At 41.6% G+C, this 14,378-nt stretch overlaps 1 protein-coding gene across 8 annotated transcripts in view; it reads right to left on the bottom strand.

Moving 5' to 3' along the window:
- BIRC6 (baculoviral IAP repeat containing 6) overlaps nt 1–14,378 on the bottom strand; it is a 4,524,268-nt gene that overhangs the window by 3,713,584 nt on the left and 796,306 nt on the right. For all 8 annotated transcript variants that reach the window (XM_044058419.1, XM_044058463.1, XM_044058448.1 and 5 more), the window contains exons 11-12: nt 12,887–13,036; nt 12,134–12,359 (exon numbers count right to left, since the gene is read on the bottom strand). In XM_044058419.1, the coding sequence (XP_043914354.1) occupies nt 12,134–12,359; nt 12,887–13,036 (376 nt within the window). The remainder of the gene's footprint in view (nt 1–12,133; nt 12,360–12,886; nt 13,037–14,378) is intronic.

Genomic DNA, 14,378 nt, shown 5'->3' with positions numbered 1-14,378 from the left:
AGCTTCCTTGCTATACTGCAGGGAAACTCAGTTGCACACTGAGAAGTATTAACATAGTTTTCACCTCAAGCCTTCAACAGAATAAGCACCTTTGTTAATCCTAGTGCAAAATCCAATCAAACTAGTCCACTCTCCAACAGCAGTTATGGTAAAAACCTGCCATAATGTATGGACAGTTTCCAACCATTTCTGTGGTCAGCCTGCTTGGCATGGGTATCCTGAGGCAATGTAGTAATTGCCTCACGTATACTGACAACCACTTACTAGTAAACACATTATGTGAGAAATGTAATTACACTATGAATTTAGAATTAATTCTATCATGTAATAAACCGGACATCAGACTAGTTGCCAGTGCGCACACACACTTCACCTCTCACACAAAACTAGTTCATAACACACAAACCCATATTCGCAGAGGTACACAACAGAAGCCTACAAAAAGATCAGAGACCTGCCAAGCTCAAACTATTTGCACACACACTGCAAAGCAAACAGAATCCACTACACAACACACACAAAAGTGCCTTAGCAAATGCGCACTTAAGGCAAAACTCCTCAAAACCAAACATCCTGGTCATAGGAGATGCCATAGTTAGACACAAAAATGTCCCCCTCACCAGGCTGGACAAGAAGGTCATGGTCAGCTGCCTATCAGGTGTCAGGATCCATCAAGCCACGCATGCACTCAAGTCAATCAACAATTACCACTATGACTCGGTCATAGTACTTGTTGAGGTGAATAACATGAGACATACTTCTCTGGACTATATGAAGAGAGACATGACTGAACTCTCAAGATAGTCTGCCCCAAGCAGGTATGTCCCTAGCCTTAAGCAGCATTTTACCTTCACCCAGGATGTTGCCACAATATAGGCAAAAAATGATTGACTTCAACAACTGGCTTAGCTTCTGGTGTCAGTCCAGGGGGATCCAGTATAGTCAGCCTGAGAAGACATGGTTGACAGACTCCGCTGCTTTCCCAAAGATGGTTTTCACTTGTCCCCCTCTAGGATTTTGGATACTGGCAAAGGCGCTTGCCTTTTTTAGGCAATGTCAAAACAAAAATTTCAATGTAAAAAAATCCACTTGAGACAAACTCAGTGTTATGCTGCTTAATGCTAGGAACCTAAACACAAAACGGCACTCTCTGGAAGCACTCCTCACTTTGCAGGATGCTGATGTCTGTGCAGTTTACACAGATGTGGTTCATGGCCAGAGAAAGCACCAAGCCGTGCAAGGTTACGATGCCTTCCAACATGTTCAGACCCCAAAACGAGCCAAATATGAAGGTGTAACCACCTTTGTTAAAGCCAAATACACCTCAGGACTGGTTAAACAGTACAACTCTTCAGCTACTACAGGTCCAACTAACTATAGATAAAGCACCCTACCACATCATTGCTAGTTACAGGTCCTCCACCATAAACCAAGAGAAATGCACCACCTTACCTGGACTTACTAGAGTCACTCGCTATAAAGCCAAACACTTTGGCCATGGCAGAGTTCAACTATCCTTCCATCGACTGGGTGATATACATGAGCACACACATGCTCGCCTTGAGGTTCCTGGAATTTTTCAATACAAATGCCCTGGAACAGCTAGCCTGCACCTCCTCAAGGGGCCCAAATGTCCTACACTTAGTACTCACCAACATGGAGGGTCACTGCACTACCACCTGCGTGTTGCCTTCCGTGTTAAGGTCAGACCATAAATCTGTCTCATTTGAAGATAAGATTAGACTCGGCACCCCAGTAGAAGCAAAATAACTGAAACATGTCTCCAAAACAAACTACAGCCTATTAGGCAATGGTACAAAAAGTTTCAAATCCCCTACTAGCACAGCCAACGACTCCTATGCAGAGTACACAAATGCCCTGTAAAACCACCTAAACAACTGTATAGACTCGGCTGTATCTGACCAGATCAAAACTAGGTCCTTCTGAAAAAATGGACATGCTGGTGGGCCTCAAGTATAAATAGGTTATATAACAAAAGGAAGAAACTTATGTCTAACAACAACAGAAAGTTACTCAGCCAAAGAAGAATACTCTCCACAGCTTGAACGAGCAAATCTGATATCTTGTAAAGTCCTCTAAACAGAGTTAAAAAATAAATTGGCATCCCTAGCTAAGGATAAACATAAGACATTCTTTAGCTATGTCCAGAATCCAAAAGGGTATGCCCAACTATGTGCTGAAGTTACAGTGAATGGTACCTCTCACACTGAGCCTGTGGAAATTGCCAACTTGCCAGCAGACAGGTTTGGTGCAATCACCCCCCTCTGTCCCTGCTAGCCATACCCAAAAGCATACCTGACACCAGTCCTCCACTAAGTATCTCCAAAGAGCAGGTCATATCAGCACTCTCCTAGGCCAAAAACATGGCCTCCATGAGACCAGATAACCTCTCAGGCTGCTTACTTAACTTAAAACAAGACTTAGCGGAACCACTTGGCGCACTCTTTAACTTCAGCCTGAGCACCGGTTTTGTTCCAGCAGAGTGAAGAACAGCAACAGTAATCCCCTTGCACAAAGGGGGGTCCATCAACTGAGCCTGGGAACTATAGACCCATAAGCCTAACCCGCCTTATCTGCAAGGTCATGAAAAAAATCATCATGGACCTCATCAACAAGGACATAGGTGACCTTCAAACTCTTGACTCGACCCAGTTTGGCTTTAAGGGTAGACCATGCTTACTGAACCTGGTAGAATTCTTAGAGAAAGTCACCAAACCCTGGATGAAGGGAAAATAATATATACTGCCTGTCTTGACTTAGCCAAGGCTTTTGACACAATCCCCCACTCAGGTATCATGGAGAAACTCTCCCAACTGGGGATTAACACACAAGTCACAAGATGGGTAGCCAACTGACTCACCAATAGAACACACACTGTCAAAGTTGGGGATTCCACCTGTACCAATTCACCAGTTATCAGTAGCGTACCACAAGGTTCTGTGCTGGGCCTTCTACTGTTTGGAATTATTTCTCAGAAGCCCAGGTGAAAGCAGATGGCCTGTGGCTTACGAAGTTCACTGATGATTGCAAACTGGGCGCAATCATTGAGTCCCCACACAAAATGTTAACATATTACAAAAGGGGCTAACAAAAACAAACAATTGGTGCCTAAGCCAAGGACTAAACCTAAACGCAAAAAAGTGCATTATCCCCTTTAGCAAAGAGGAAGTCCCTGCAAATCACAATATTGACAGCAACCTCCTAAGTTCAAAACCCAATGTTGCGAGATTTGGAAACACAGGTTGACAGCAATCTAAACTTCAATCACCACATGTCCACAGTGGTAAGGAAAGCCCTCTGCATTGCACATCTCATAAGTAAGGGCATTACATCCAAGACTAAGGTTGTTATAACTCCTCTGTACTAGATTCTCATCAGAACACTAAGAGTACAACACTCACTTTTGCATGGACTTAGTCAGACACCTGCAGCAGTTGGAGAGACCACAGAGATTTCTCACTAAGAAAATTCAGGCCTCCAAAACATAACCTACATGGAACAACTGATAGCCCTGTCACTGTACTTTGCACCCTAAAGGCTGCTAAGAGGTGACTTGTGCCTGGCCTACACAGCAGTCTCTGACACTGCCCTAATGGAAATGCTGCACAACTGTAAATCAAATAGGACAAGAGTCACTCTCTCCAGGGATTTCAACCAAGACAGTGACATTAACAGAAAGTGCTGGAGAGACAGATATTTCCCAGAGATTGCCACTCCTCTGGAATAAATTCCCAATTCATGTGAAGCAAAGCTCCTCAATAATCCTATTCAAGCGCAACCTAGACAATTGGATGGGAGACTGTAAATTCGCCCGGGGAGGGGGCACCTATGTCTGACATGGACAGGAGCAGTTGGTGCTGATCACAGACTTGCTCTGCAAATAACGACCATCTAACTATGGTCATTTAGGGAACAGGGATATAACATGTCTAGGCTTGCAAAGGCCGTACGGCCATTACCCTAGTAACCTCCTAGGAATCTATAAGTGCTCAACCTGAGGCACTGAATGTCTGTGCGAGGGTTGCCAGATGAGTGAGACTGAAGATTTGTGACAACTTCAGATGAAAATGCCTGTCCGAGAAGTAAAGCCAAAACAGAGGGAACCATAACTTTTTGGGGTAAAAAGGGCTACTACAAAGAGTATGGCCTTGTAAGACCTGGCCTTCTTCAGGATCTTGAGAATGAGGAAGAAAAGTGGGGAAGCATAAAAGAATTCCTGATGCCACTTCTGGCAAGTTTATCTTCCTAGCATCCTCTCAAGGAAGGAATAAGGGAAAAGAATTTGCTGCATTTGAAGTTGATTTGAGTATGCAAAAAAAGATCACATAAGGCTTCCACAAGTAAAAGAGCAGAGAATGAGCTATCTGCTAGATGTAGAACATCAGAAAACAGCAGCTGAGCTCATCCGCTAGAAAAGTGGCTTGTCCCAGTTACTGAGAAGCATGAAAATTTGATTGAAGGCAAAGGGCCATTCCTGTTCTCATTCCCTTAAGGTTCCCTTCCTTACTTGTTTATTTAACGAACTACTGCAATGTTATCAACATGGACTGCAATAGCACTACTGGAAAGGGAGTTCTGAAATGTCTGCAAGGAGAGTACAGTCCTCATTTCCAAAATAATGATGTGCACTGGCCTCATGGGGCAACCATGTACCTTGCACGGTCTTCCTCAAAGAATATTCCATCCACCCAATAACCTAAACTGAAAACAGATGCCCTCACCAGAGAAACGAGGGCCTGAAAAGGGTCTGTCCACAGAAACGTTGTACTCAACAGTCCACAATGAGATCTGCTCATTGTACTTGCTGCGTATTTTGATTGGAGCATCTAACGGATCTACCAGTTAATTCTACAGAACCTTGACGGATCACTGAAGAAACATGAACAGCATGGGAAAAAACAAGAAACTGGTAAATGCTGTGAGCCAGAGCTCCAACGGGGCACAGTTGCGCTGAATTACCTGAAGAACTGTAGATCTGATGGACCACAGACCTTGTCTCGTAGAAGAAAGGCTCAAAAAGCCAGATTATCCAGAGTGCAGCATTACAAAAGAGGCTGCCTTCATGGGCATCAAACTGGAGTTCACTGTAATCTAGAGAAGCAAGTGGCAGGAGACAGACTGTGTATAACTGAAGCTGACAGCAGCCAGTCACCGCCATCATGTATTTGGTGAATACCCTGGGGACTGTAACAAGACCAAAGGGAAGTGCCTGGAATTGAAGACAATGAACTCCTATCTGATGGGGGGGGGGGGGACAACTTCTAAACTTCCTGGCAATTCTGATGTGCAGATAAAGATATGCCCAGTAGAAACATTCAGTCTCCTTCAGACAGACAAGGTAGGATGGAGTACACTATAACTTTTAAAGAAAAGCTCTCTGACATCATGCTGACTTACACCACTAGAATCCATAATGGTACTGAAGTTTTTTGTCTTTCTGAATACCAAAAAGAACCCTGGCTAAAATAGTCTGGTGGGCCCTCTTGGATGGCACTTTTCAGGAGTAGCATCTGGGCCCTTTTCTTGGCAACAACTACCTGATGACAGGTACAAATGAGAGAGGTAGAGACTGTGATTTGAGGGTGGACAGGAACAGAAAGTATACTCTGGATATAATATTCTGAACCCTCCTGCCACATGTGATGGTCTGCCATATGGCTAGATGTCGAGACAAATAACCCTAGATTGCCTCAAGAGGGGAGTATCTGGGAAAAAAATCCAGACAGTAGACTGCTGCCATTCTAATGGCATATTGTACACTTGGCTATTCTGTCAAAAACCTGCTCTGGAAGGTTGAAAATTCTGGGAGTCACTGCAGGCTCCATTATCTCCACTAGAGCCTCTAAAGTTGTTTTACTGGATACAGTAAATCCAAAGGTGACCCAGGCACGTTGATTCCTAGAAAATGGAAACTGAGAAGGCCATACCGCAACTCCAACTTTTCGCTGCATGCTACCCTTGCTTTCCTTTTTCTAACTTAGCTTTTACTGCTGTGCCAAAAAGCAACCAAACATCAAAAGGGTCATTCATAAAATCAGCCTTATTATTTTCGGCAAATTCTGGAAGAGTAAGCTGCGTTGACAGACAGCCAGTGCCTATTCCTGATCCCCTAGCCAAGCTTATCCATAGAACAGTGGGAAAGGTGCATGGTCTGGTTAGCAGCTAAATCCGGTATTAACAGCTGGGACACATACCTCCCAACTGTCCAGATTTTTGCAGAATGTTCAGATATGTACCTCATATTGATGGTCTGCGTCTCATAAAATGTGTGGTTTTCTGGCAAATCACTGGGATTACCTGAGGACTGAAGTCAATAAAGACATACATTTGAGTGTCAGACTTTATATCCTTCAAGAAATGCATGTCAACACAAACCCCATTTTAGCAAATTACTAAGTTTATAAGAGAAATATTTAAAATCTTTTCCTATTTTTGGGCCTTTGCCGCCCCCCCCCCCCCATATCCATTATTTTATGCTTTGTCCAGATTTCTAGCACTAAGAGGTGGAGAGAGATGGCTGGGACTACAAACTAGCTTTGAGGTCAAAGTCCATCATCCCTTGCAAAGAATGCAGTTTCGTCAGTTAGCTCAATCTAGAACCTCAACATATGCAACATGTAGTTTGAAGTTACAAAGGAAGAATGAAGGACAAAAACATCTGCTTCATTAGTCACTCCACTGCATGTGACTAACAGAAGAATCTACATCTTTTACTACAGATTCTGGGACCTTAAGTGTAGCCAAGGCAATTACAGATGCCTCTAACAGGATTTGCTGCTACATAGAACAGCCAGAAGATTTTATATGGCCTCCTCAGAACAGATGCCACATGTAAGGTTATTCCATGAATTCTTAGTGACCAGTTTAACTATCTCACTAACTGGCATTACTACCCAATCTGGCAGCCCAGTAGGCCTCAAAAGCAAAGTTGCCTGATATGTCTGCAGGGGGGAGGGCTGTCCTGGAACCATTTAGCTTTTGCCAACATAAGCTTCAATATCTTCCCAAATTTGGTGTTTTCAGGTCAGCAGGTAGGACTGAGCATCCGACTTCTGTTCACCATCCATGTCCAGGGTAAAAAAACTCATAAGGAGAGTCTAAGTGCTGCTGTTGCTTGTATGACACTGTACCTGCAGGCCTTGGGGACAGGGATATCAAGGAATGGGAAGACATGACAACTGGGCATCAACAGTACATCCTGTGCAGACCACTAAAATCTTTCTGCCTTAGCCAGGAGGGAATCAACAGCAAAATTAACAGATGTAAAATCCTTGGGTTATAGTCTGAATTGTTGCAGGGTAGTGACTTATGCAGTGAAGCCTGGATCATCAAAATACAGATTGGCAATGGCCTCAAACCAGATTCTGAGACTTTAACCCAAGGAAGTAATGCTGGTTGAGGCCAGACCCAAAACCAAAGTTGAGATGGTTAACCTCCATTTCAACACTAAGGTACTGATACCACCCTTAAGGCCAAGACAGTCATAGTCAGCCCAGTCAAGTTTGGTGGCCTCAACACGGATCATCACTGGAAGAATGCTTCATGGCAAAGAGATGCTCTACCTATAAGAAAACGGTATCAAGGATGGCCCCACCAGAGTGGCACACTACATCAATGGGAGCACCTTCCCTGAAGAAGCCAAGGTAGGAAGGTTCAAAAATGAAGACATGGAGGTGAAAAGCATCAATCCTGAATGGTCCACAAACACTGACAACAGTTAAATGAATGGTGTTGATGGAACAGAGGCTCTATGTGTTACCAGTGAGGAAAGGTCAGAATTCACATTAAAACAAGTAGGTTGGAAAGATGCTCTTGAAACCCTGATATTAAAGAGGGAAAACTGAAATTTCATCTGCTATACAGAAACAAAGTCTGTCACATTATTTTGTACTCCAACAGCACCAATACAGATCTATGGGATTTGATGGACACTGATGACAAGAGACAGTGGTATGAAGCTTGAGTTCAGTACATGGAAGGGGGGGTCTTTTCAAGGGGGCTATCCCCTTCAATATGCCTGGATTTAGGAGGAGCAGAATCGCAAAAATGACACCTTGAGATGACAACAGGTTTTGCCAGAAGTAGAAACATCAACAGATATGAATCTATTGCAGTATGTGACTTCCTCTTAACTTTGTCAAAGAAATGACTCTTAGAACTGGGAAGGAGAAATCCTAAAAGAATACATAGCAGCAGGGATAGCCCAGTGTTTCGCAAAATCCAAATGACACTTCCTTTCAGTCAAAGTGGATGGCTCTGCAAATTTTATACTCTTCAAAGAAATGCTCTTCACCTGAACAGTTTCATCATGTAGCATTATTGTCCTATTGTGTGGTTTCTCACTTTGCATATTTTGAAGGACTGGGCACCCTGCTTTTTTATCTACCTTTACAAACTACTCTACACACAGAAACCATAAATCTCAAAGGCAGAACAAAATGGCACCTAAACTAAGAGGGGCAAGTCAAGTATAACTGCAGTTCATCACCGAAGAATGAACTATTAAAGCAGAAGAGAAATTAAAAGATCTGACAGAGATAAGGTTACAAAGCAGAATCAAGGTACCAACTGCCAAAATTAGCAACTATGAAGAGCTGTAGCCTAGGGCTGATCTTAACTGTGACTTGACTTCAACACGGAGCTAGAGATATCTGTAGAGGGGACCTGATGCACTCAGGATTATGGGATAATGAAAGGGACTAAAATAGCCAAGAAAAGATTCAGGTGTCTAATTGAACAAGTCCTGCCAAGCCTTAGTCCCATTAGTGACAAAGAAGAAACTCCCTATGACAGATGTAGTAATTTCTTTATTACCAATTAGGAAAAGTGTCAGACAAATAGACCAGACAACTATAAGTAAAAGTACAGCTGTATAAGTAAACTTACTGTAATAGTAGATATTTGAACAGATCGCTTTTGCACTAGCTTAACTTATAGGGCTATATCCTAACAAGGATATGACAACCAGCCAGTGTCACAAGATTTAGGACACATTTCACTCACCCTACTTGCTGAATAGCTTGAGGAGAGCAGTGTAAAATCAATGATTGGAGTGCCAAACTTTCACAGCTTCCTAGCCTCAGAGTAAAGTAAGGCTAGAGTCCTGCCAGCTAAATATGTGCTAAGAGAAAGGGAGAGAGACTAATGTTCACACCCTTGTATAACATAATAAAAGAAGGGGGATAGGGAGATGATGCTCCTACTGCAACACAAAGGATATTGGAGAATTCAGTGATGTCTTGAAGAAAGAAGGTCAAAAACAACTTTCTCACACTGTCAAAGGAAGCCAGCAGAAACTTAAGACACATTACCCTCACAATTCACTATTTTGGAGGATAAGGTAGAAGATTTAAAATTATCCCCAAACATATCAAAGGATTTCTGATCTTTTTCCAAAGGATTAAAGTTAGCTGCCAAAATATGTTTGGCAGAAGATGGTTTTGACTAATCACTGTAGGGTCTCATCTAGGGTTTGAAGAGAGAAATTTATGAATATGAGGAACCTTATATCATTTCTCAGATTTCTAGGAGGCAGGTGGCAGCCTGTCAGGCAAACTGCTGGCTGCAAAAACAAAACAAAAAAAATTATAAAGCTAGCACAAACAGGAAGAATAGCTGCAGGTTGTAGAAAATCCACCTGAAACAAATATTTTTGAAGCGATTCTCGTATTTATTTTTGCTCCCACTGAAATAACTCCTCTATTATGGCAAAATCATCAGCAAATGATGATTCTTCAGGATTGGTTTCTGAAAAAACTTTCATCATAATGACATTCCCAATTCTGTGGAGTAAGAACTTGAGAAATACATACTAAATCTAAATACTGCCCCTCAGACTGAGAATTAGTATATGACATTGAAGAAAATCTCTTCCTTTTTTAATTTCAGAGAAGACTCAATGTAACCATTGAAGCTTGAAATGAACCCTTAGTAAAACCCAGCCTATCTACCACATCTAAACTATGTGATACAGGAGAGAAAAAAAAGCCTAACTTTATATTTTCTCTTCCTAGGAGATCTCCAGAAAAAGATCGACTTGATGAATGATCCATTTCACAGGAAACAAGCTCCACAGAGCATGTGGTTCACCCTTGCCTGAAGAGCACAGCTGAAGAGTCAGAGAATGCATGCCAGTCCTTAGCAGTTTTTTGAGAAGCAAAATCCCAGGGATGAAGAGAAAGCAATGAGTGGTAGGAAGTACCCAACATGACTCCAACAGAGTCGCTCATCAGCATCTAAGGTGAGGAGAAAGTTGTCCAAGACTGAAGACTGAAAAATCCAGTACAACTTTTTCTTTTTGCAGGTAGGGAAGGGAAGAATCAAAGAGCTGGAAGCCTGGTCCATGACTCCACTGAAAAAGTGTCTAATGAGCAGGTGAGTGAAGCCTTAGTGAGTTGGTCTTACCTCCTGACTAAGGATTAAAACTAAGGCAAACATTTTTAGTGATAACCTGCAAAAAACTAACTCTAGCCCCTGGTACTAAATTTTATCAGGAAGTTATACTTTTCTTCAAAAAAAAAATGGCGCAATGGAAGGTATTCCCCGATGGAGTACTTACCTGTCCAGCCTTCAAGAAGTACTATTCAACAGTCAATCACTTGAAGCCTGTGCAGAATAGTGCACTTTAGTGGTAAGAAAGTTCAGAAGGTTTGGTGCAGTAACCACTGACTTTATGCTGCTCTTAGAGCTTCTCAGTGGTTATAGTGCATGGAAAGTGCCTTAAAGCACTGGAAGCTAGACAATTGTCAGGATATAACCTATATAACATAAGCTACTGCAACAATGATCTAAAGATGAACATCACTGGAGTTCATTTACAGAAGCATATAAAGAGGCAAAGTCACACATCCAACAAACAAAATTAAGTGGCATTCAACAGGAACCTTTCACAAAGCTTTCAAAACCAACAAAGGTAAAATCTCCAGAAATTAGTTAGAAGCATAACTAAAACAAATGATGAGCCCAGCACACACTACTGCTACAAAAGCAAATGGTGATTTATTTTTTTTTTACTTCTATACACAAAGAGCTAAGTACTCACCCAAGTACTGACAAAACCATTGCGTTGACAACCGCCTCCGGATGAGTACTTGCTATGTGCTGAGACATCACGCCTCCCTTATTGTAGTAAAAAAAAGAAGCAGCTTTTGAAGAGTTTAAATTAAGGTCTTTTAAAAAGTGAATCCAGCAGGAGGAAGGAAATGGCACTGCCAAATTAGCGGCCTTCAGAGATCACATCACAAAAATAAGTCCAAGTGTATAGGTTATCCATTACAAAGGAGAAGGAAGGCAAGCACAGTAAAAGATTCACTGAAATGTTGCTGGATCTGAAAAAATGCTTAACACACTAAATTAAATTTCTCAATATGTGCCAACCAGAAATGCAAAAAAGTTACCAAAGCAAGATAAAATGCTGCAGAAAATCTAAGAATGTACTTTTCAGGGAAAGGATTGTAGACTGGGGCTAGCCTTTCTGAAGGGGTAGTGGTAACAAAAAATGTTTAAAATTTAAAGACTATAGGAAATAAAAAAGGCAACTTTGCTACAAGAAAGAAAAAAAGAAGGATAAGCAGGTTACTAAGAAATGAGGGATTTGGGCAAATCATCTGGGGAATACCATCCTTATCCATAGCCAAAATCTGTTTCTGTAAAGGGGAAAAAGGGTCACTGGTAAAAGTTTAAAAGAGGTGCTATCATCCTAGCCCAAGGTATGAAATAATCACTGGAAAGAGAAGAGGAAAAAAATCACTTAGAACTGACTAGAACCGGTAGGCACAAAAACATTTAAAAGCTTCAACTACACGAGGCAGATACATTTTCAAGACAAAAATAAATAAGGACTGCTGGTAGATGAATGTTTTTTCAGAAGTCCATGTTAACATGGTTACATCTAAGAGGTCAAATGGTCCTCAGCTGCTAGCCTACTCTGCACTTCTAAAATGATGCATATGAAACACAAAGTATACAACTTTAGCTTCAGATCTGGCCATTTGGGATTACAATCATATGGCTTAACATTAATGTGAATTACTCAATGACACTCATAATTACTGCACTACCAATTAGCTTTGGCATTCCAGTAGCTATTCATTCCAAACCTCAGTGTAAGTACCTGTCAGACTGCAATTTCCAGGTGCGAGTATGCTGAGCTGCATCTCCGTGGTGCTGTTGGTGCAGATGCTGTGGATGCCTTCTCTGCTGCTGCTCTTGCTGCACCTCCACCCAACATGGTGGAACTGTGGCTGAAAAGCGTGGCGTCAATGTCTCAAATCGGGTCAGTTCTACTAATGAAGTTAATACTTCAGTGGAAAGAGTTTGGTCCACCAACAGGTCAATTCCTGTAAGAATCAAGTTGAGTTTAGCATTCAGCAGTGAGCTAATATTCTAATATTTCTCCCCCCTGAAAAAAATAAGATCTCTGCAAGTGCTCCCAAAACACAAAGACACACACTGTTCAAAGGAGAAATTAACTACTTGGATTTTAAATAAAATACATTAAAGTAACCAAATGCACAATCATATTCAAAGAAAAGCACTATGAACTAAACAAAGTATTCCAGTAAGTAAAAAGTTAAACATCAGTAGTCATTTTACCTCAAGTGAACAACCATTTTCACAGCACTGCACAGTGCAACTGCCAATCTGATTTCCTCATTTACTCCTACACCTTATGATGCTTCGTAGACTTCCACAAAAGAACTTGAAAGCTACAGCTTAATACTACAAAATCTGTTTATTTAACTAAGAATTCAATAATAATTATGCTAGTATGGTAACTGCTATCTTCTGTAACTACTGCCATGCACACAGAAACTTCACTGCTTTGTAGGCTTATAAATACCTATTAAAAGATTATGTTGCTTACCTGTGAGTCCTGGACTAGAGGGATTTGATAGCGGCTTTGTTCTTTCTACTAGCTGATCTGTTACTTTAGAAATAGAACCATCTACAAACATATCTGCTTCATCAATATCATCGAACATTCCTCCAATCTGGAGAAAATGAAGATCACCACCTGAAACACAAATGTACAAACCTAGAAACCTGGGGAAATTAAAGTTATATACTTAACACAGCAAATGTGGCTTGGGAATTTAGTTTTCATTACCTTGAGGACTATGGCTGGCAAAACTAAGTGAAGCATCTCAAATCTTCCCTGACTACATGGCCCTTCTCCTATCCATGATACAGTGTGAATTAGAAACCATCTCTGTGACACAACTATATAAAAATAACAGTAAACAAATATGTACAACTTACGATTTACAATTCTCATCTGAAGGTCCTGTAAGACAATAAGTTCTGAGGCTGGGTAGTGAGGGTTGATATGATAGATTAGATGGAACTGACCATCTAAATTTACGGCTACAGTAAGTATGCAATTTTCATATCTGGGATTGGGAGTTCTAAATGCATTCCCTTAAGAAGAGTCCCAAGTCTGCCATCTTTCATAGCTACTCATGGAAGATGCTTCAGACTATAGTGGTACCAACTGAAAGCCTGTCTCTAGAGTTCACAATCAGCTTACAGTGCCTTGTAAAGTTATTCTGGGATGCCCACATAGATATACAAATTAAAATTTAGGCTAAGCGCCATGGTGCAGTGGGGTGGAACTCTAATTGTGACCCAGGTGACCAGGATTTGAACTTCAGCACTGGCACAGAAGGAGCTAGGAAAGGAAGGAAAAGAGCTAAGAAGCATGGTCTGCTCACCTCTCCTGGGGACAGGGCAGGTTTGTAGGCACTTGGACGGTACATGTAGAGGCGAGATTTCTTTGATGAAGACCAGGGAAACTATGTCTCTTGACTAACAAAAGAGGGAGGGGCTGCTTGCTGGCAATGTTCCTGGTGGAAGTGAGGAATGACCAATGCAGGCAGCCAACTGCACATAGTCATTCCACTCCACTAACTGAGAGTTTGCAGGGAAACATTAGGGCACAAGAATAAAATCCTCAACCCATCCCTAATGGCTGTGGTGAACTGAATGCATGAACTGACTGAAAAGGAGGAGGCTAATGATCGACAAACAGCAGAGAGGAGTACAAAAAAGAAATCTAGTGAAGCATATTTCAAAGAATGTACGAGAAGTAGCGGATTGTTCCCCCACTACTAGTTCATACATGAAAGAGGGACAGGTTCTCACTGACAGTATCTTTGTGAAACAGCAAATGAGGAGAACTAATAGATGTCTGACAGTTATGGAATTCTATCTGAAGTAATGGCCATTACCAAAAGGTCTTCCAGGAAAAATATAAGCTATGGTGTGGCAGCAGGTTCAAATGGTAGCAGAATAACATTTCTTAGTACAAAATGGAAGCACAAAGGAGGAAATTAATCCTTGACAGGAGGCCACAGAAT

Source organism: Protopterus annectens, chromosome 1.part2 (genome assembly GCF_019279795.1).
Source record: "Protopterus annectens isolate FY-2018-M chromosome 1.part2, PAN1.0, whole genome shotgun sequence".
In the NCBI taxonomy this organism is placed as follows: Eukaryota; Metazoa; Chordata; order Ceratodontiformes; family Protopteridae; genus Protopterus; species Protopterus annectens.
This window is presented reverse-complemented; position numbering and strand designations above follow the sequence as displayed.